General features: G+C 38.4%; 2 protein-coding genes across 5 annotated transcripts in view; both read left to right on the top strand.

The window, feature by feature from the left end:
- CNTN3 (contactin 3) overlaps positions 1 to 20,996 on the top strand; it is a 331,836-nt gene that overhangs the window by 200,964 nt on the left and 109,876 nt on the right. The gene's annotated exons all lie outside the window — the stretch shown is intronic.
- Positions 565 to 2,365, top strand: LOC116636730 (UBX domain-containing protein 2B-like). The gene is made up of 2 exons (XM_032411783.1): positions 565 to 1,175; positions 1,483 to 2,365. Exons 1-2 carry the CDS (start codon positions 646 to 648, stop codon positions 1,538 to 1,540), a joined length of 588 nt encoding a protein of 195 aa, XP_032267674.1. The 5' UTR covers positions 565 to 645; the 3' UTR covers positions 1,541 to 2,365.

Below are 20,996 nucleotides of genomic sequence, written 5' to 3'. Positions count from 1 at the left end.
ATACTACACCTGCTACATTTCATAATGTTTTAATAATTTGTAGGGCATGTTCCTCTGTTATACAACTTATTTTGCCAAAAAAAGAAAAAATACTGTCTTTCAAATATTCATTCTCCTAAATGCACATCAGAATCATCACATTCAAAGAACTTTTTAAGATTTTAATTGGAATTATCTGATATTTGCATGTTATTTTGGGAAAATTGATATCTATACTATTAAGATTTTACATTCATGAATATGGTATATATCTTCAGCATTAAAATCACAATATTTTTTCAAAAAACCAGTTTCCTTCTGCATAAACTACACATATCTTTTTAAATTGTGTGTCTAGGTATTTACATATTATTTTTCTAAAGATTGTGGCTAATATACAAGAAGGCTACCTAGTTTTTTCATATTTAATGTGTCCAAATTTTCTGGACACTATATTAGGTTTCTTCGGTGACGCTCATTTGTTCCCAGAAGATACCATGACAAGAGCCATTTTTTAAATACATCTGTAGAGAATCCCATTGATTGTGTATCACTAAGTGTACTTCTTTTTGCTGTTCTGGTAGATACTCTTTATCATATTAAGGAACTGGCCCTTCATTTCTCATTAGTCGTTAAGATTGTTTGGACTTTTGGGGCCGGTGAAAGATGGCGGAAGGTGGCGGCGCCGAACCGGGGGAGCAGGAGAGGTCCTCTGGGCTGCGGCCCCCGAGCGCGCGGGATCTGCAGTTGGCCTTGGCAGAATTATATGAAGATGAAGTGAAATGCAAATCTTCCAAATCTGATAGACCTAAAGCTACAGTCTTTAAAAGCCCACGAACAGCACCTCAAAGGTTCTATTCAAGTGAACATGAACACAGTGGATTACATATAGTTCGACCTTCAACTGGGAAAATTGTGAATGAACTTTTCAAAGAGGCAAGAGAACATGGGGCTGTCCCTCTGAATGAAGCCACAAGAGCTTCCGGTGATAACAAATCTAAGTCATTTACAGGTGGAGGATACAGACTGGGTAATTCCTTTTGTAAGCAGTCTGAATACATCTATGGAGAAAATCAACTGCAAGATGTTCAGATTTTGCTTAAACTATGGAGCAATGGTTTCAGTTTAGATGATGGAGAACTGAGACCTTATAATGACCCATCAAATGCTCAATTTCTGGAGTCTGTTAAAAGAGGGTAAGATATATTATTTGTATTCTATTTGTTACTTAGGGTGGGACTTTTATTTTTTTAAGATACTGGAATATATTTTGTAAGTGGTTGCTGGGGGAAGGGTATTTTTAAGTATCTAAAGGATGTGTTGCTGTTCGTAAGTCTCTGGTTCTTAAGTTGATGGGGAGGGGCAGTAGACACTGGTCACTTTGAAAATCTGATCAAGCGCTGCTCCCATTCCAAGAAGAAACATCGTCATGTAATAAATCAGTACAGTTGATTAGCTGTAGCTGCCTGCCCACTAAGCCACTGTCCTGCTTACTGTTAACAGCATGACTCTCATTTCATGTAAGCCTGAAATTCAGCAACTTATATTAGAAATCTTTTAAAGTGGCATTACTGCTGGCAGAAGATTTCAGGTTAGTTTGAAGTTACGATTTGTGAAAGTCAACCAGATATACAGTGCCCTGACCAATGGAAAGAACATCGTAGCTCACCAGCCCTTCTTGCTAGAGGATGAAGAATCAAGTGATTTTGCTATGATTATAAAAGCTTTTCTGCATTATGCTTTCACTGGCTGACAATGTGATCATCCCTAAGTAGAAATACAACCAAACACAGAAGGTTGGTGATGAACTGGGAGATTTAAGTAGCAGTGAAGGGACTGGAGTAGCAGGTTATACTCCATTCAGGAATTGAAGGGGGGTGCTTTTCCAAGTGATACAAATGTGTCCAAGGAGAATGGCTGAAGTGGAGTGGAGGTGAAACTCATTGGCATTGAGGGAGTCAAGGACCTCTAAAGGAACGGTATTTTTAGAACACTAGCATGAAATCTGAATTTGAATTCTACAATGTCAAGATACCAAAAAATGGCAAGAAATGCTGTAAGCAATATGCGGAAGTCATTTGATAAAGGTGGGAAGCTGTCCTAGGAGGGAGTATGTGGTGATGGTAAATACAAGGAAATAATAGTTTAAGTCAGTGCTGTGGACTTGGAAACCTGCAGTCGCTGGGAAGATCTGGGAGCAACTGGATAAGGGAAGTGTTTGTTCATCTGCTAAGGGAAGATCAACATTGCTGTTGAAATTGATGCTTATTTCAAGATGTTGGAAGACAAGAGCATATTGATGATGGATGTACTACAATGTAGATAAAAACTCATTTATGCTTAAAAGAGAATAAATCATAAGCTTTGTGGGCTAACGTTCAAGCAGTCGTGGTGCCCTAAAAGAGTTTTGTTTTTGTTTTTGTTTCTACTATATCCTGAAGTACAAATTATGATCAACAACAGTTTTAGAAAAGACTCCTTGAAGGGAAAAATGAAGGGGGGCAAATCGGAGGGGGAGAAGAACCATGAGAGACTGTGGACTCTGAGAAACAAACTGAAAGTTCTAGAGGGGAGGGGGTGGGGGATGGGTTAGCCTGGTGATGGGTATTAAAGAGGGCACGTACTGAATGGAGCACTGGGTGTTATACGCAAACAATGAATCATGGAACACTACATCAAAAACTAATGATGTAATGTATGGTGATTAACATAACATAATAAAATTAAAAAAAAGACTGGACTTTTGCTTTTTTAATGCTATTATGAGTATCTTTGGGTGTAAATTTCACTCTGTAGTTTGGGTTATTGTGAAAGGTTTTTTGTGTTTGAATTCTTCAAAAGCACAAATAGTGAGGACTGTTAATACAATTTCTGTGGTTGGAATATGAACCATTCTTGTCTAGTCCATCTTTTTTTCGGTTGTTTTCTTACTCTAAAAATGTCCCTACAGACAAAAAACAAAAGACAAAACAAAACAAAAAGCTCTAGAGCAAACTACATTGTTTTATATCATGTCAGTATTCTGCAGTAGTGTGCTAGCCATAAAACATACTGTGGAAAAATCTACTTGAATTTCTTTATTTTATAGATGAGGAAACTGAGACCACTGTAGGTCAACTGATTTGAGCAACATCACATGGTGTATTGGCCAGGTCATCCGAAAACTCAGGTTTCCTGGTAACTAATCCATTTCATGATAGTAGGCTGTGTCCTGGGTTATTTTAAGACCATGTTGAGTTTTATAAGAAAATTCTTTTTTAAGCTTTTCTCAAGAGGAAACAGACTTAAGTTTCATTAGGAGGAAAAGGTAGACTTGTAATCAAAGAGAGACAGGCATGGAAAGGTCTTAATCACGTTCAAGTTCCCCCAGTTAGTATGATTAAACCAGAGTAATAGACATTGAGAAGACTTAGCCAACTTCCTTTTACGTGCCCAAGGTATGCAACATCCCTAGCATGTTGGAAAGGCTTGTGAACAGGTAACACTACTGAAGAATACTGACATGGTTATAAAACAATGTAGTTTTATATTGTAGAATATCAATAAACCTAAAGACAAGAGAGAAGAGAGAAAAATGAACTAGAAGCGAATCGACTCCTTTCATTAATGAGTTTAATGACAAACAAGAAGACTAAGGAGTTCAGAATATTTCTCAAAGCCCAGGAAGTTCTGTTTGGTTGCATTATCACCTTGGATAGGCTTCTATTTCCTGTAACATTTTTGTGGGTAAATACTCTTGAAAAGAAAAAAAACGGAAAATTTAAATTATGGAGCACAAACCGCTTTGCAGTATGGGGTGTTGAGGAGGAAAGTCAAACACCAGGTCAGGCCATGAATGGATTAGATCTTCGGCCTCTTTCTGCCTGTGTCACCTTCTTGCTGAAGAATTAGAATTTCTGAACTGATCAGTTTCCATTATAAAGTGGGTGGAGTCCCAAATTCTGGTTTCAGTCCTGACTCACCCACCCAGCACCTTGTGACCTTGTACAAGGGACAATCATTGTCTCCTAATGTCACAAGTTCTTAGGCGGAGTCCCTGAGAGAATGCATGTGAAGCAAGCCATATGCTTCTCTTTCTCTTACACTTCATATTGTTCCAGCAGTTCTGCTCAACAAGATCGTGCACATGTTTGGAATTCACAAGTCTGGTTGAAACTGGCAGCCTCGCTCACTGGAGGAGTGTCCTGATACCTTGTTTCTACTCCTGCCTCTCTCACTGTGCACACAGTAACCAGTCACCACTTCAACATGTAAATTCAGTCCTGTTACTCCCTTGCTTAAAGCACTTCAGCAGCTGCTTATCACAGATAAAGTCAAGTTCAAATTCTTTATCCTGCTCACAAGGCCCAACACACCTCTTCTCAGGCTACCTGAGGACATCCTCTCATCCCACTGTCCCCACCTCTCATTCTCCCCAGACTCGTGCTCCTCCCAGAACTCCCAAGGGCCAGCACTTAGGGCCCTTGCACTGGCTTTCCCTCTGCCTCCAATGCTCATCCCATCCCGTCTTTCCCTGGCTGACTTCTTCTGCTGAGCCGGCCTGTTTCCTGAGCCTTCCATCTAAAGCAGCCTCCCCTGCCTGTCACTGTGCTGTCACCTAGGTTTATTCCCTTCATGGCTTTTTCCATTTTCTCCCATCTTATTGCTTACCGATCTTGTTTATTTTAAAAATTGGTGCCCCTTTGCCAATGCAATTAGAGTCTACCTCCAGGTGAGTTAGGACTTTGCTTAATTTTTTAGCTCTGTACCCTTAGAGCCCAGGATAATGCTTAGTACATAGCATGCACTAGGTAGACAGGAGCTGGGTCCCTCCTGGCACACTTAAAATGTTATTTACTACCTACTTACTTAAGGTAATGTGCTATAGGAAGTTTCTGTGTTTGCAATGCAGAAGGAGGAAAAGTTTGTGATATGGAAGGAGAAAAAGGCATGGCTCTAAGTAAGACAAGGTAGAAAGTGGTGAGTTCCAAAGATTTAAAGTTTTATGAACTTAGATAAGGCTTCATTTGGTGCGCTGTTATTAAAAAGAAAAAAAAAAAAGACCCACCATTAAAGACCTTTGCTAGATGATTAGAAACCTCATGTATGCATGACATAATTTCATACCCATGCCTTAAGCAGTGCTTCTATTTTTTTTTTTTTTTTTTTTAAACTAGGAAGAGGAGAGGAAAAACACAGACCTTAGGGGTTCTGGGACATAGCCATGGGAGAGCAACCATAAATCCAAGATTCCTTTGAAGTCTCATATCTCACTTTGAAGAATCATGTAGTTTTGCCTTCTACCCTATTATATATCCACATGGTAAAATTGATGCCCCCGGAAGACGATCACATATCCGCAGCACCCAGGCTTCTGTTCCTGGGCAACATTGCCTCCAGCCTAAGAAACATAAAAGACCTTGTATCTTTTACAAAGTTTATTCTTAGAGGAAGATGGGCTTCATTCATAAGTTCTTCCCAGCCAAGCCTATGCTTAAAACCAGGATCTAAAATGCCGGCTGATAAAAAAGCTTGCATATTGCAGAGTGGTTGGAAGAATGAGCTATTCTAGAAAAAATGACTCACCAAGTAGCAGAAAGTGAGGGAAATGAGAGGAACGGGGAGTAGACACCACAGCGTTTTCAGCTCTGCAAGTCTGGGTCCTCTGTGAGCATCTCTGGGCCTCACTTTATTACACCATGTGACATTATGTTACCTAAATGCTTACGCTGTCGGATTATGTTCCTCAGGCTCAATTCGCTAAGAGAAAGAGGGGTGTCCTACATTTTAGAATGGTTCTGCGGTGCCTGGGTGTCTCAGTCAGTTGAGCATCCGACTCTTGATTTTGACCAGGTTGTGATGTCAGGGTCATGGGCTCAAGCGTGCATCAGGCCTGGGGCTAGGCGGCACATTTGCTTGAGATTCTCTCTCTCCCTCTCCCTCTGCCCTCCCCCCACTCGTGCTCTCATTCTCTCTCTCTAAAATAAATAAATTAATCTTTAAAACAAAAATAGAATGGTTCTAACAAATACTGTTTTTTAATGTTTAATTAGGCCCCTGACTCAGCTTGTTTCAGATAACTGTGAGAGAGAGAATGAACGAGAGTATGAACAGTGTTCACATTCAAATGGAGGGATTAGAGACTGGCTGAGAGCTGAGCTAGTAAAAAATGTTTCTGTAAATACTGTTTTCCTAGTCTCTTTTTTATCTTGAGTACATGCTTTTACAAAAACTAATTTGGTTATAATAAGGACAGTTTGTATCTCTTTTTTAGTATGAACAGTTAAAAAATTGTAGTTAAAGAAAAACTCATCTTGTGTAGTGATTGAGCTTCAAGAGTAAATTAAATTGGATCTTATTAAGTAGTGGAACCAGAATGCATTACATTTATATATATATATATATATATATATATATATATATATATATATATATATATTCATTAATAAGAGAGCTGGTCTCATAGTCTCCAGCCACATATAACCTGTCAGTTACGAAGCATTTTTCTTCAACAAGGTCACAAGTTTATTCCTCCTGAGTTTTTGTTCCCTGCTCTTCTTATACAAATATTAATGTATCTTTAATAGAAGTAGGGAAAATTATGAATGTATTCTTATTTGGAAATCCAAGATAAAGGGAATCTGCTTTGATCTCATAGCTGATATTAAACACTGATCCAAAAACTTATGCAAACATAAATACTATATTAAAGTATCCTTTGGTGTGCAGATCAGTCCTTAAAATATGATCGTTACTGCTGGATTATTATAAATAGTTCCTAAGAACTGAAATGTTCATATATACCTATGTAACCCAAGGTAATCACCAACACTGATTTATAAGGCTGAGTACTCAGAGCTTTTATTTTATCCTTTGTAAAGTTCAGCTGGTATAGCATGCGTGGTAATCTTAATCCTTAAATAGTGCTCTAATTCCTTAAAAGTAAACAAGTAGAAGGGGGCACGTTGTGTTGCCATGGTTGCAGAGAATTGTTGATCACAATTACACTTTTAAACCTAAAATGGCCCAGTGATTTTCACAATGGCCTGCAATTGCGATTCCTTATAAAACTTTCCAAAATAAGTCTTTCTCAAATAGGAATTTTCCACACCGGAGCTCTATAAAGGATGATTATTTTGCAGGCTAAAGAGAATGTGTTAATTACTAGGAAGCAGATTCTAACTGAAAGAGTAATGGAAGATACAAGACTTCTATCATGACCCCAACTGGGATGGTGCTCTTGCTTGAGAAAGCAATTTAACAGCAGCTCTGAACTTCAGTGTTCCCATCTGTTAAATGGAGATTATTAGGAACACCTTCTGTTTGAAGATAAACAAATGGGAAAGTTAAAAGGAAAAGTAATGGGATCTTTGAAGGAGAAAAGAAGAGCCTTATGTTAATTTGGAGAATCATTTCTTTGTATAAAATGTACTGACAAATTTTAATTAGAGACATCATTCGGAAATTTATTTTTAACTATTTTAAGACCCAGTTGTAAATCTCTCTCCAAAACAGCCTAGCCTTTTTATTTATAGGCTACAATCAGCCATAAACAGACGAGTCATGATTATTTGAGATTCCTCCACTTTATAACTAGTTCACTTAATTCACCAAGCATTGATTTTATACCCACTCTGTTGCTGGGCTTAAAGGATGCAAACTTAAATAAACACCATGGTTGCCTTTATACCACTCATAGTGCAGTGGTGGAGAGAAATATAATAAAGACACTTACAAGCCGTATGAGAAGAAATTGAGGCTCATGAAAATTGCACAGGGGGGTAAACAAGTGAGACCTCAGGTTAAACAAACTACTCATGTTTCATCTTCAGCTAAAAATCCTTAATATCTTTCCTATCATGTAATACCTTCTCACCACTGCAGTTCACTTTACCAGAAGTAAACTACTTAAGAACAGAATTTGAGACACACATTAAAACAGTTTTAAAAACTTAGACAAAAGCAGTGGAGGGAAAGAAGTAATACTTTTTGAACCACCCGCATGTTAAATACTTTTCTGTTCATTTTCACATTTTCCTCTTGGCAAAACCCTGTGAAGTAAGAAGTATTATTCCATTTTCAGGAATAAGGAAACCCAGACTCAAAGCAGGAAAATAACTTGTCCAGGGTTGACTAGCTATTAGCCCGCTTGGGCAGAGCCCGAATTCATTGTTGTTTTTGTTGTTGTTGTTTTTTAATCAAGCATTTATGTAACTCTTATTAAATGCCAACTACTCTCATAAATGCTTTGGGACGTCTGGGTGGCTCAGTCTGCCTTCGGCTCAGGTCATGATCCCAGGTTCTGGGATCAAGTCCCACATCAGGCACCTTGCTCGGCGGGGAGCCTGCTTCTCCCTCTCCTGCCCCTGCCTCTGCCCCTGCTTGTGTGTGCATTCTCTCTCTCTCTCTCTGGCAAATAAATAAATAAAATCTTTTAAAAATAAATGCTTTATAAATATGTACTCATAGGGAGTCAGATTCAAGTCTGTTTTGTTCCAATCTTAGGGCTAAAAAATTAAGCAAAGTCCTAACTCACCTGGAGGTAGACTCTAATTGCATTGGCAAAGGGGCACCAATTTTTAAAATAAACAAGATCGGTAAGCAATAAGATGGGAGAAAATGGAAAAAGCTATGAAGGGAATAAACCTAGGTGACAGCACAGTGACAGGCAGGGGAGGCTGCTTTAGATGGAAGGCTCAGGAAAGAGGCCGGCTGAGCAGAGCCCCCTCAATGGCAGAAGAAGTCAGCCAGGGAAAGACTGGGGATGGGATGAGCATTGGAGGCAGAGGGAAAGCCAGTGTGAGGGCCCTAAGTGCTGGCCCTTGGGAGTTCTGGGAGGAGCACAAGTCTGGGGAGAACGAGAGGTGGGGACAGTGGGATGAGAGGATGTCCTCAGGTAGGCAGAGACCAGGTATGTGTGTGTATGTATATGCGTGTATTAAGCATATGGCGGGCAAATGATGAAGGCTTAGCATACTGATGACAAATTTGTTGAATCAGACAGATCCTGATTTTGTTCTCCAAAGCCTCTGTGTTGCGCTCATCTGCTGATTGTGTATAGTTAGGTGAATTCTCACATTTCTTATCCTGTAACACCATCCCACACTCCGGTGCCTTAGAGATGGGGGTGACGTTCTGGCCCTGAGATGCTTAGGGACTAGTAGAAGAAACAGAAAAGGACATGAACAGTTTGCAGGGAAACAGAATGAATACTATAGGCGTGTGCAAACAAGTATCTAATCTAGACTTCTCAGGCTACTTAGTTAATTCCATTCTTTTTGATCATTGTATCAATTTATGTTGTTTACATTTTCTCTTATTACTCTATTAACATATAGTTCCTTTTCATTGCCCGTTAAACATTTTTCATGTATTTATTTATTTGAAATAATGAGAGTCCTATATTTATAGACTCTTCTGTGAGTTCAAAGCACTTTCATACACATCAATTACTTATCATCATAGCAGAGTAACAAGAAGTGATTAAAAATCGTATCTTTATTTGAAATCAGAAGCCCTGATCAGGAATAGAAAGCAGAGATTTTCTTGTTGGTGATAATTATTTTAACATTTATCACAAATGCTTAAAAAACTGGCTTCCATCTAGCTTTGCTAGTTCCTCACCATCTTTTCAAATCAAATGACTAAAAAAGAGATCAACTTTCCTTTTAACACTTCAGAATCTTCATTGATCTCTAGATAGACATTACGACAGTCTCCTCACTGTTTGCTGTTCTTTGCCTCCTTTCTTACTGTGGACAGTTTAGATGATCATGAGCATCATCATCTTCGTGATGACTTTTACTGTGGGCCAGACAGACAAATTGAGATTGGGTGTCATGTGTCCCGATAAAATGTACACCCAATGTCATTCAAATGATAGATCCTTTGCCTTTTTGCTCTACACCAGTTTAAAAAATAAATAAATAATTCCTCTGTTTCTGTTCTCTAAGAGCTTTATAATGCATTGCTTCAAAATCACACTATTTTTCTCATGCTAGATGCTTAATTAACATCTGGAAAATGTATGTATCTTATTGAGACTCAATCATGTTCCCCCTAATCAGATGCAGGCTTTTTTTCCCCCTCTGTTATAGCTATTAACTTACTAGCCTTTGAGTTTTTGACTTAATAAATGAGAAGAACAGTTTGTCCTTAAATTTAAATCTCAAACTCCCTTACCTTATGTAGACTCATTTCTATATTAATTTGAGATGAACATCTCCACAGACTGGTCTAATGAAATAAGTGTATTATTATTATTCTTTTTGGCTTTTCCCAGGAGGAGAAAGCAATTTTCTGGGTTCTCTCAGTGATATGTCTTATTCTGCTACACAATATCCCCTCTCCCTAATATGTAATCTTTTGGCTTTTTGTTATTGAGATTTTTATAGAATGTACTTTTATGATGTTCTGAGGGCTTCGAATCACAATTGTTGATCTACTTTTATTACTATTAAACTCCCAGAGGTATATCGGCTACAGTTGGGCTTCTCATTCTCCATTCATTGATGGCTGGTAAAAGGTCAGGTTCAATATTAAAAATTCTGCAAATGGAACAGGAAAAACTCAGCACTGTTTGGCAGATTTTGAACCACAGGACTGTTTGTGGCCCTTTCTCTCTGTCTGACCTCATCTGTACTCCTTCTCCCCTTTCCCACTGTGTTCCAGCCACACCTGTGCTCTGGGCTTATTCCCTCTATGTGGCAGATTCAGTCCTGCATGAGGGCCATTGTTCTGGGTGTTCCTTCTGCCTGGAACCTGCTGATCTTTTCAAGGTCTTTTCCTCCATGTTAATCACACCTCAGCTGAAGTGTTACATCCTTAATAACACTCCCCTCGCTAATCATCCAGAAAGGGATGGCCACACACTTTGAGAACTGTGCCAAGGGAAGGAGCAGCGAATTAAAGAGAAGAAAAATCAAAAGTTTTAGTATGGTGTGAAAAGATTTTCAAAATGATGAGACATCAGAGCATGCAAACGCCAACAACAACGAACAAATGCACACTGCTGGTGGGAGCGTGGCAGGTGCATGTTCTGGAAAGCAGTCTGGCATTCGTCAGTCAGATTACTGTTCTCATAGACTCACACACTGACTTTCTGCTCTTCATCATGTATTTGAAAAAAATTCTCACATAGCTCAGTAAGGGTTCATGTTTGAGGATGTTCCTTTCAGTATTATTTTAGACCATTGGATTGTTGGGAGCAAGCTTGGAGTCCATTAATGGATTAGAGGATAAGTAAATATAGTAAAAATGTGGTTGATGCACATCAGAAAGTATGTACAGAGGCTATAAGCCACAAGTAAAAGGCGTAATACGGAGAGACCTTAAAATAGTGCCTGCTTTAAAAAAAATTAAGAATTGGGTATATAACACAGTATCATTTATGAAAAACATAAACCAAATTTCTGAGAATGTTCTGGGTTTTGATCTGAGTGATAATTGCACAGATATATGCATATATAAAAGCTCACCCAGCTGTACACTTAAAATGGTGCACTCTACGTATGAATGTTAAGCTGCAACTCGGAATTAGAAACATGAACCCTATTCTTGTCTACCTGCCCAAAGTAGTTCTCCTGAGTTGATTTTTATGGCATGAACCTTCAAACATTGTTTACATAGCCACTATCATCATTTGATACTTTTCCACTATCTATTTATGTTTGTTCCTTAAAGCACTCTCTCTCACTCCTAGAATGTAAGCTCCCCAAGACCAGAGAATTCCTCTCACTTGTTTGTTCCAACGTAACTCACACATGTAATGGCACTGAATTCTCTCTGTCTCATTCTGCTACGCAGTATCCTCTCTACCTAATATCTAATATTGCAGCTTTTTGTTTTTGAGGTTTTTACAGAATGTGCTTTTGTGATATTCTAAGGGTTTAGTGGTTGCTGATTGAATGCGGAAGGAAGGAAGAAAAAGGAAGGAAAAAAGGTGGAGGAGGGAGGGAGGGAGGAAGTGTAAGTGGAGCAAGCAAGAGCCATGGGCAGTCTTCCCTTGCCTTGTCTCCTCCCATTTACAACATCAGTAGCCTTCATTGGTCTAACCATGGCCCCTGTCTGTTGGAGTCATGCCCTTTAATGTCTCTTGCCTTCAAATAAATACTCAACATTGCCAGCCCCTGGTTTAGATTCTGTGTCCTTCCCCGCCTCCCCCCCTCCCCATTCCCTCTTTTCCATTGCTTCTCATACCTTCTTTGTCATTCCAGGGCCTATCTCTACTTCTTAGATGAGGAAAGTGAATAACAATGCTCATTGAAATTAAAAGGCAGTGTGTTAATAATCTAAGTACCAGAGTGCAAAATAATAATAATAAATACAATATTATGATATAATAATAATATAATAAAAGTTGGGGCACCTGGGTGACTCAGTCAGTTAAGCGTCTGACTCTGGCTTTCAGCTCAGGTCATGATCTCATGATCCTGAGATTTAGCTGGGCTCCATGCTCAGTGAGGAGTCTGCTTCAGATTTTCTCTCCCGATCCCTCTCCCTGTCCCTCCCTTGCTCTCTCTCTCTCTCTCTCTCTAAAATAAATAAATAAATCTTTAAAAATAAATAAGTGTTATATGCAAACAATGAATCATGGAACACTACATCAAAAACTAATGATGTAATGTGTGGTGATTAACATAATAAAAAAGGAAAATAAATAAATAAATATAATAGCTAACATTTACTGAGCACTCAGTCTGTGCCACTGAGCTATATTTAGCTATTCAGTCTTCACAACAACTCCATAAAAGCCAGAGAGATTATTTTCCCCATTTAGCAGATGAGAACACTGAGGCTCAGTCAGTCACATGGTTGATGGGCAGTAGAGTCAGATCCATTTATGCTTTTGAGCGCTCCTGTCTCCCAGCCCAGGAAACACATATTTATAGAATGTCCGCAGTCTTGGCAATTTTGCATCTTTCTGAGTATTATGCTTAATCTCTTCTGTCATCTGAGACAGTATCATGGTAAGGAGGAAGCATGTCGTTAGGCAAAGCATGGATTATTCAGGTGGAGCCTGTTTCCGTGAAGCAGGGAGGCTCACTTCAGCATAAATCTCAAGGTGATCATAATGTTTTATCAGGCTGCCAAACTCAAAGTTATTAAAACACCTTCATTCATATTAGAGGCTGTTCTGTGTTTAATTCCTCCAGTAAGACACATCTGCGGTAATTCATGACCAGGAATGGGTTCTTATCATACTTCAATAAATAGAGTACTGGCAGAGAAGCTAATAAATGTAAAAGAAAAGACCTTCAGAGTGCCTAGTACCTTTATAATTCTACCTTTTTCCCCTAAATTAACCTTTGTATTGTAATTTTGATTGCCCAGTTATATTTGCCCATTTGTGTGAACACTGCTAAATCCGACTTTTATGGCGACTCCATTACTATCTTTATAATGGCGTGCTTTGCGCTGGGCAAGCATCTGCTAGGAGTTCCGTATGGGCAACATGTGGGTGGGTGGATACTGTTGACTGGGCAAGGTATTGGCCTGACCCAGTCTGCCTGGTGGGCTGTGGCTGGCGTGCCGTTCCTGTGGACCCCGTGCAGTTCTCCTTCCCTGCTGCGATTTCTGCTTTGCTTACGGCGCCTAACTTTGGGACTGTGTTTGGAGCTTCCACAGGCGTTGAGTCTGTTTATTTGATTTTGTATATTTCCTGTGCAGCTCAAAGCTTTGTAGGGCCTCATGGAAGGAAGAACATTGACACAGAAAACTGTGGAATCAGAACCAATTATGCTGCCACGAAATAGCCTTTTCTTCAAAAAGAGCAGACCCTCGGCAGCCAGATAAAGTCTAAAATGGCACGCTGCTAGAGGTGTTTCACATTTTCCTTCTATTTAGTCATACCCTTTAACAAAAGCCAGTGTTTCGGGGTCTGGGTCCCACCTAGGTCAAATACAGCAGGATTTGGAATCCCGCTCTGTTAGAGCTCTGAGTCAGCTGTTGGGTAATGCCCCTTAATGAGATCGCTTGACTAACAAATGACATTTTTGTTCTTAAAAGTTCAGAGTCCTTTTTTGAAGATCATTTCCTATAGTTCCCTGTACCGTTTAACTGCAGTGAGGGGTAAGGATGATATGTGACTAGGGGATGAGTTTGAAAGAAGAGAGGAGAAAAAAGGCAAAGGTGTAGTGTTGACTCCTACAAGTTATTATCATGCTGGTTCCCGAGAATCTTAATTACATCTTTCAGAAGCTCATTATTTATTGCAGAGAGAATAATAAGGCTTTCTTCCAAGTCGTTAGGCTTGGGATCTAAATTTTAGGCCTTCAGTTTCTCTCTTTTATCTTGGCACGTGGAATAGAGCTTGGATTAAAGAGAGAGGAAAGATTGATGGCAAGTCCGAGTCAGTGGGTGCACGACGACTTACATTTCATGAGCTGGGGCTTAGGAGTCAGCTGGGTTCCAACCTTGCTTCCCTGCCCTACTCTGTGTGAGATCTCATGTAACTGTTATGGGCCTCGATATTCTCATCTGTATAATGGGAATAATAACTCCTACCTCATGGGGTGGTATGAACATTTAAAGGAGCTATCAGCATGCAGTGACAAAATGCCTGGCACAAAGTCGTTTCTCATTAAGTAATAGCTGTTATTGTTACTACGGTGACTTTTTGTGCTGTTTTTATTGTAGAATACTCAATATGTGTCATACTTTTCAAAGCATAGCATAAAGCACAAAAAATTGGCTGTGACCCTTTTGTGAGTCATTTTTAGGTAGCACGTTTGTTGATGCAAAATGTTTTTTTGAAGTAGATTTTATGAGGCAGACATATTCTTCCCATTCCACTTTCTCTCATGTAACTAGAAACCTTGTACTTACTGAACAGTGTGGTAAAATAATTTACAAAATTAATCTAAACTCGTTAATTCAGTGACACTAGCAGGGTGATTTTAATTTCATTTAGCCTTCTACAAATATAAAAGCCAATGTAATTCCACAAAGTTTGCCTATAAATATCTAGCATACCATATTTGAGAGATAAAGGTCAATAATTTTAATAATTAAAATATTTTTAATACCTTCATTTCTTCTGTCAGTGACTTGCGTGTGAAGTCAGTTGAAGCTGCATGCTGACAATATGAATACAAACTGAAAAATTAGTCCTTAGTATGGGACAAATGCCAAGAGTATACATATTGATCTCTAATATGGAAAACAGTGGGAATTCGCTTCAATAATCACATTAAAACTTGGTAACTAGCATAAGAGCTGAAGAAAAGAAAGTCTGGTGGAGTAGCTGTCCTTTTCTAAATATGTTTTAAGTGATGGCTGAGTCCTTCAAGATTCTCATTTCCCTGATTTTATCCAGGACTTCCTGCCACGTGGACGACAAGAGTGCTTTCTTTGTTGAGGTTGTAAAGGCCAGTCGATTTTCTCTTGCCTGTGTGCCTGTGGGCAATTTTGTGAAATGTCCTGTGAAGACAAATGGATAGAATATATTTTGTATCCAAAGACTATTTTAGCTGCCCCTTAGAATAGAACTTATCGGGAAATACTTGTTAAAATAAATACAATTATTAGCATTGATTTTATACTTTTTTTTGGTGAGAAAGTTTTTAATAAAAATAAATATATTATTGGATTTTAAAATCTATTTTCTATGTATCTTTGTATCTTTTTTTAAACAGCTATGAAAACCTTCAAGCTATGATTTTTCTTGCACTGAGTTTTTCAGTCGTGTTTAAAATACTTGAAATTCTAAAATCAGTGATGTGACAGCCACTCAGTTGAAGCATATTCTTATCGTAAGAATTATGTAATTAATATTTCAAAAGATGTTTGTCCTCCCAATAAACTTCTCATATATTAGGCTCTCAATAAATATTTACAGTGTAGACTTTTATTTAAATTCACGTCCCTTTTTAATTTGTCAGTATTAGCTTATTTGGTTTTACGATCTCTTACCCACCTTTTGAGATATATTAAGGTAATTTTAAGTCATTGAATTGTTTTTTATTGGAAACCGTCGTGGCCCTGAGACAGCTGAATCTCTGGCTCCTCGGAAAGCTGTAGTAGACCATCCTCGCGCCACCGGCAGCCAGCAGAGCTGCGACGAGCTGATCATCTGCCTTTGAACATTCTCCCTTTCACCCGAGAATAAGAATTCATCAATTTAAGAAAAGGAGAGAACATTTTTAATTACCAGGATCCCATTTTATATGTATGGCGTTAAAATGTTAAGTATAAATTGTTTCTTTTCCTGTCTGTGCCATTATGTTTTCATTAGGGTTCAAGAGTGAAGTAGAATGGGGAACTTTTCTCATATTCATTTAATATCTGCATCTCACCCAAAACAATGGCATGGAGATGAGCATTTAATTAATAGCTCTTATGATTTTAAAGGCAGAGCAAGCTCTCAGTATCCTCATGGGGATGTGATGCGGTATTTCCATTACTTAAGATTAGAGACAGGGAACTGACATTTAGAAATGATTGTTCCCATTTGGAAATATTTCCAAAAGCAAAGTTAGAACTCCAAGTCATTGATAGCTTCCAGTGCTGAGCAGAGCAACATACCCACTCCCCAGCTCACTCAGCACCACCTGTACTGAGAACCTGGCTCTTGCTGCAGACTTAGTTCATCTGATGAATTTAGCAGAAAGGATGCAGTGTTTTATCATGCCTGCACTTTGAATCTTTTCAGATTCCAAGTTTGGCCCTATTAGCTTTCTATTCAAAAGAGACCAGGTAACTTTTTTAGAATGCTTACTCTGGCTTACATTTTCTCTTGAGAATAAAATTTTAATCCTAATTATTTTGTCTAGTGATTTTATTCTTCTCTGTCTGGTTCTGCCAGTTGTTTTGATGAAAGTTTATTCTTGCCATGTTTCCTTCTCTTTTTATATATAATGGTTTCTATATATCTAGTAGTGTATACCTTAGTATCTCCTAACAGTCCATTAAAACACTTAAAAAACAACTCCCATCCCTCAACCTAGTTGGTTATAGGAGTCAAATCTCCATGCACATCATGATTTTAGAGCTTCTCACCATCAGCAAAGCATAGAGAACTTGTTCACCTTGCCCTCCTGACCAGCATCTTAAGCTCTTCCATATGATTTGGTCTGCTCCCTGGTTCTGCCAGAGAAAATTCTATCTTTACTCCTTGAATCTAGGTGGGCTGGTTCACTTCAGAGTCCAAGTTAGTCAGCCCTGCCTCTCTGCTTTCTTCACAATGCCTGCATTTTGCATAGTTGACTTCTTTGTAGGTTCCCCACAGAGGACAATCCAACAAGACCAAAACAACACCAAAAACAGTGACAACAACCAGAAATATTTATTGAGCACTCACTATTTGTCATGCATGCCTGTAAGTGCCTTGTATTTTCTTATTTAATCCACACACCAAACCTATGGTGTAGGTACTATTCATATCTTTATTTTGCCAAAAGGGAACCGAGGCATAGGGAGAGAGGAAAATTTTCCCTAGATTACAAAGCTGGAAGTAGCAGAACCAGGGATGGATACTAGTCATGGTTTTGGGGCTTTTTTGTTTTTTTGTTTTTTGTTTTGTTTTTTGTTGTTTTTTTTCTTTTTTTGTAGTTGTTGTTTGGTTTTGGTTTGTTTGCCATTGACTCTTGTTTTTAACCTAGTACCCTAGACCATCTTTTGTAGAAATGAAATTTGCAAAGGAGATTCAGTATTTGAAGGGATAGAAGGGATCATAAACACCAGTACTCCCCAACCCTTTTGAATTCATGGGTTCGTTTTAACTGTCAAAACGTTAATATCACTCACATGATTGAGAAGATACAATGAGAAGACAGTCCCGTGTAGTGGTTTGGGCTCTGTTCCACATTGCCTGGGTTCAAATCCTTCTAATTTTATTTATTACTTTGGACTAACCTAATTGTCTTAGTTGCCTCACGTGTGTAAAACAGGATGATAACACTGTTTGCCTGATAGACTTTTGCGAGGATTAAATAAGCTAATATGTAAAGGTGTTATCAGTATCTGGTGCTAAAATCAGTATCAGTGTTTAAGTATTCAACTTAGCTGTTTTTATTGCTTTTTATTGTTTTCTGTTGTTTTTATTGTTTTTATTTTGGGGAGAGAAAATACATGATACCCCAAAGTCCTAATGAATTCAGTAACACTTTTTTTTTTTAGAGATTTTATTTATTTATTTGAGAGAGACAGAGCGCGCGCGAGAGAGCACGAGCAGGGTGAAGGGCAGAGGGAGAAGCAGACTCCCCGTTGAGCAGGGAGCCTGATGTGGGACATGATCCCGGGACTCCAGGATCATGACCTGAGCCGAAGGCAGACACTTAAACGACTGAGCCACCCAAGCGCCCCATTCAGTAACACTTTTTAATTGAATATACATTCTTGTCAGTCACAGTATAGCCTACACATTTTAAATAACAGGACCTGTTTGTGTGTTATATAATTTGTTCAGTCTCTCCATCAAGTACAGCATGCATGTGGATTCTCTAATCTTATAGCAATTCCACAATTCCCAAAGAATCCATATTTGGCAACCAAAGCACTCTCACGCAACTTTCTCCTTTTTCAGGGAAGAGAATCTGAGACCAGAGAGTTTGAGATAATTTATCAAAGGCACATACCTAGAATGGGACAAAGTAATGTCTAAGCCTTAAATCTCATGACTCTAACACGGAAATCCATACTTCCAAAGATGTCCCAAAAAGCTTATTTCAGGTTGTTTTTACAATCAGAAAGATAGCTTGGTTAAGCACTGTTGTGTCCTTAAACAGTGTTTTATGCTCTTTGAGTTTGTTATCCCCATTATCTTTGCTGTTTCTCCTTCTTAAGCAATAGAGAAGTGTTCCTTTGTATCTTTATATATCGGAGGCTGAAAGGAAGTTTGGAGCTACAACAGAACAGTGCCCATGTTCTGTCTACCTGGCCTCATTACAAGTCATCATGCATCCTATAGGGTTGATAATCAAATCCATATTACTAAGACTGTTCTCATTACCTTCATATATTTTCTCTGGTGAACAAATGGTACAAAAACAGATTCTCTAACTGGAATTTGAAAATCTTTCTCTAAAGAGAAGGACAAAATTGATTATTTTTATCAGAGCCCAAGTATGGTAAGTATCTATGAGTAAGAGAAATAAAAAATTGCTACAAGGTTGCTTGATCTAAAACATGGTATGCTAAAAAATCTTTGATGTAATACATTCAAATTGGAAACTAGGAAAGCCCTTCATGTCATGCCAGTGGAAGGTCAACTAATTGAATTAATAAAGGGATGGAAGAAATGAACATGCTCATAAATTTTCCAGAAGGTATGTTGTTGAAATAAAATGTGGTATAAAACAAATATGAGCAGGGGCGCCTGGGTGGCTCAGTCGTTAAGCGTCTGCCTTCGGCTCAGGTCATGATCCCAGCGTCCTGGGATCGAGCCCCGCATCGGGCTCCCCGCTCCGCGGGAGGCCTGCTTCTCCCTCTCCCACTCCCCGTGCTTGTGTTCCCTCTCTCGCTGTGTCTCTCTCTGCCAAATAAATAAATAAAATCTTAAAAAAAAAAAAAAAAAAAAAACAAATATGAGCAACTTCAGGAATTCCCAGAGCCTTCTACAACATATGGTCTCAAAAAATGAGAAAAGACAGAAAAATAAAAACGCAGTATTGTTTGGGAGAACAAATAGAAGAAGTAATATTGGGTTAGGAAGGAATGAAGTTCAGTTTACTTCCAGTTTAAAGAGGATCAGTGAACATTTATGTCAAACAGATTAACGTTCCTCATAAATTTATTCTCAACTTTGATCAAGGCAGAATCTAATGTTCGTACACTGTAGATCTGCATATTTTTCTTCTTGGAAAGAAAACCTTTTCATCATATTGGCTGAAGAATACTCACATGATTGCTATTTTTCCTTTTCACAAGGAAACCTGTCTCCCTTACCAGCAGTGCTCTGTACAAAAATGTTTGAAAGAGGGAGCAGGTGGTTGCTTTGCATGTCTTTGTATTGTTTTAGGTAAATACATTTGGAGCCAAAAAAGGGGGGGGAAAAAAGAAAAGAAAAGAAAGAAAAAGAAAAGTCAGTGCTCTTACAACTTCTATTATAATTTGTTTGTTGTTTGAAAAATGTAAAAGGAAAGAAATTAACTGAAGTAGTAAACATAAACTTGACCACTTGACCGCATTTTAGGGACAACTGTCAATAGAACAACATACTTAGATTATATTAAATACTTGAGCTGGCTTGAAAGGTCATTGTCCTTTTTTACCAACTGAAGATTATGGCATGAGCTTTGCAACCTTCTGCATGAGGCACAGATGAGCTCCGTTACTAACTTGAAGTGTAATTAGGATGCCTTTTTTTAAAACTCTGTCTGCCTCAGTGGACTTCTGTTCTTCAATTTTGAAAATCACAATGAAGCCAATATTCGTTCAATATTTTTATATTAGAACGAGATTCAGATTAGAATCCTAGTGGTCCCCTTAAGAATGACTAGCAGGGTCATTAGTCCATTAGCCAGACACTGAAAAATAAGCGCTGCATAGCACTGGAATACAGTATTAAAGAATTCATAGTTGAAATGCTGCCTTTGACATACTCTCCATCAGCTTGCTATTCACTTATTCTTACACCTCTGCATTTATTGACCAATACAGTGCACATCTATTAGTTGAATATGATGTTTGTAAACAGGTAACTGGCATGTTGAAAAATAAAATAGGGATAAGTAAAACCTTCTAAAGTAGCAATGGTTAAGTCTACTACTAGAAATTAATAATAGATCAAAAGTTCTTTGTAAAATATAAAGAATCTCACATGACATAAATAGCTATCATTTTGAGGAGCTCACAATGGCAGGGTATGGACAGAATAAGAGCAATATATTATTTTTTTCCTAACTTTTACCTCTTACTGTTCCTTGTACCTGGGTGGTATAAATTGTGAAAAAGTCCCTGAACTAGGGACTTTCAGATACTTCTTTAAGTATTGATCTTTCATTGACCAAAAATCATTCTTGCACTGACTGGGTATACTATAAAGAGAAAGAAATTGATAGAGAGGGATCAAATGTAAAGTAACAACGATATTGAGGATT

Source organism: Phoca vitulina, unplaced genomic scaffold (assembly GCF_004348235.1).
Source record: "Phoca vitulina isolate PV1807 unplaced genomic scaffold, GSC_HSeal_1.0 scaffold13, whole genome shotgun sequence".
In the NCBI taxonomy this organism is placed as follows: Eukaryota; Metazoa; Chordata; class Mammalia; order Carnivora; family Phocidae; genus Phoca; species Phoca vitulina.
This window is presented reverse-complemented; position numbering and strand designations above follow the sequence as displayed.

Coding starts and splice junctions, on each gene's coding strand:
- LOC116636730 (XM_032411783.1), top strand. CDS start 646: ATGGCGGAAGGTGGCGGCGCCGAACCGGGGGAGCAGGAGAGGTCCTCT. Junction 1,176..1,482: donor CTGGAGTCTGTTAAAAGAGG/GTAAGATATATT, acceptor TACTGTTAACAG/CATGACTCTCATTTCATGTA.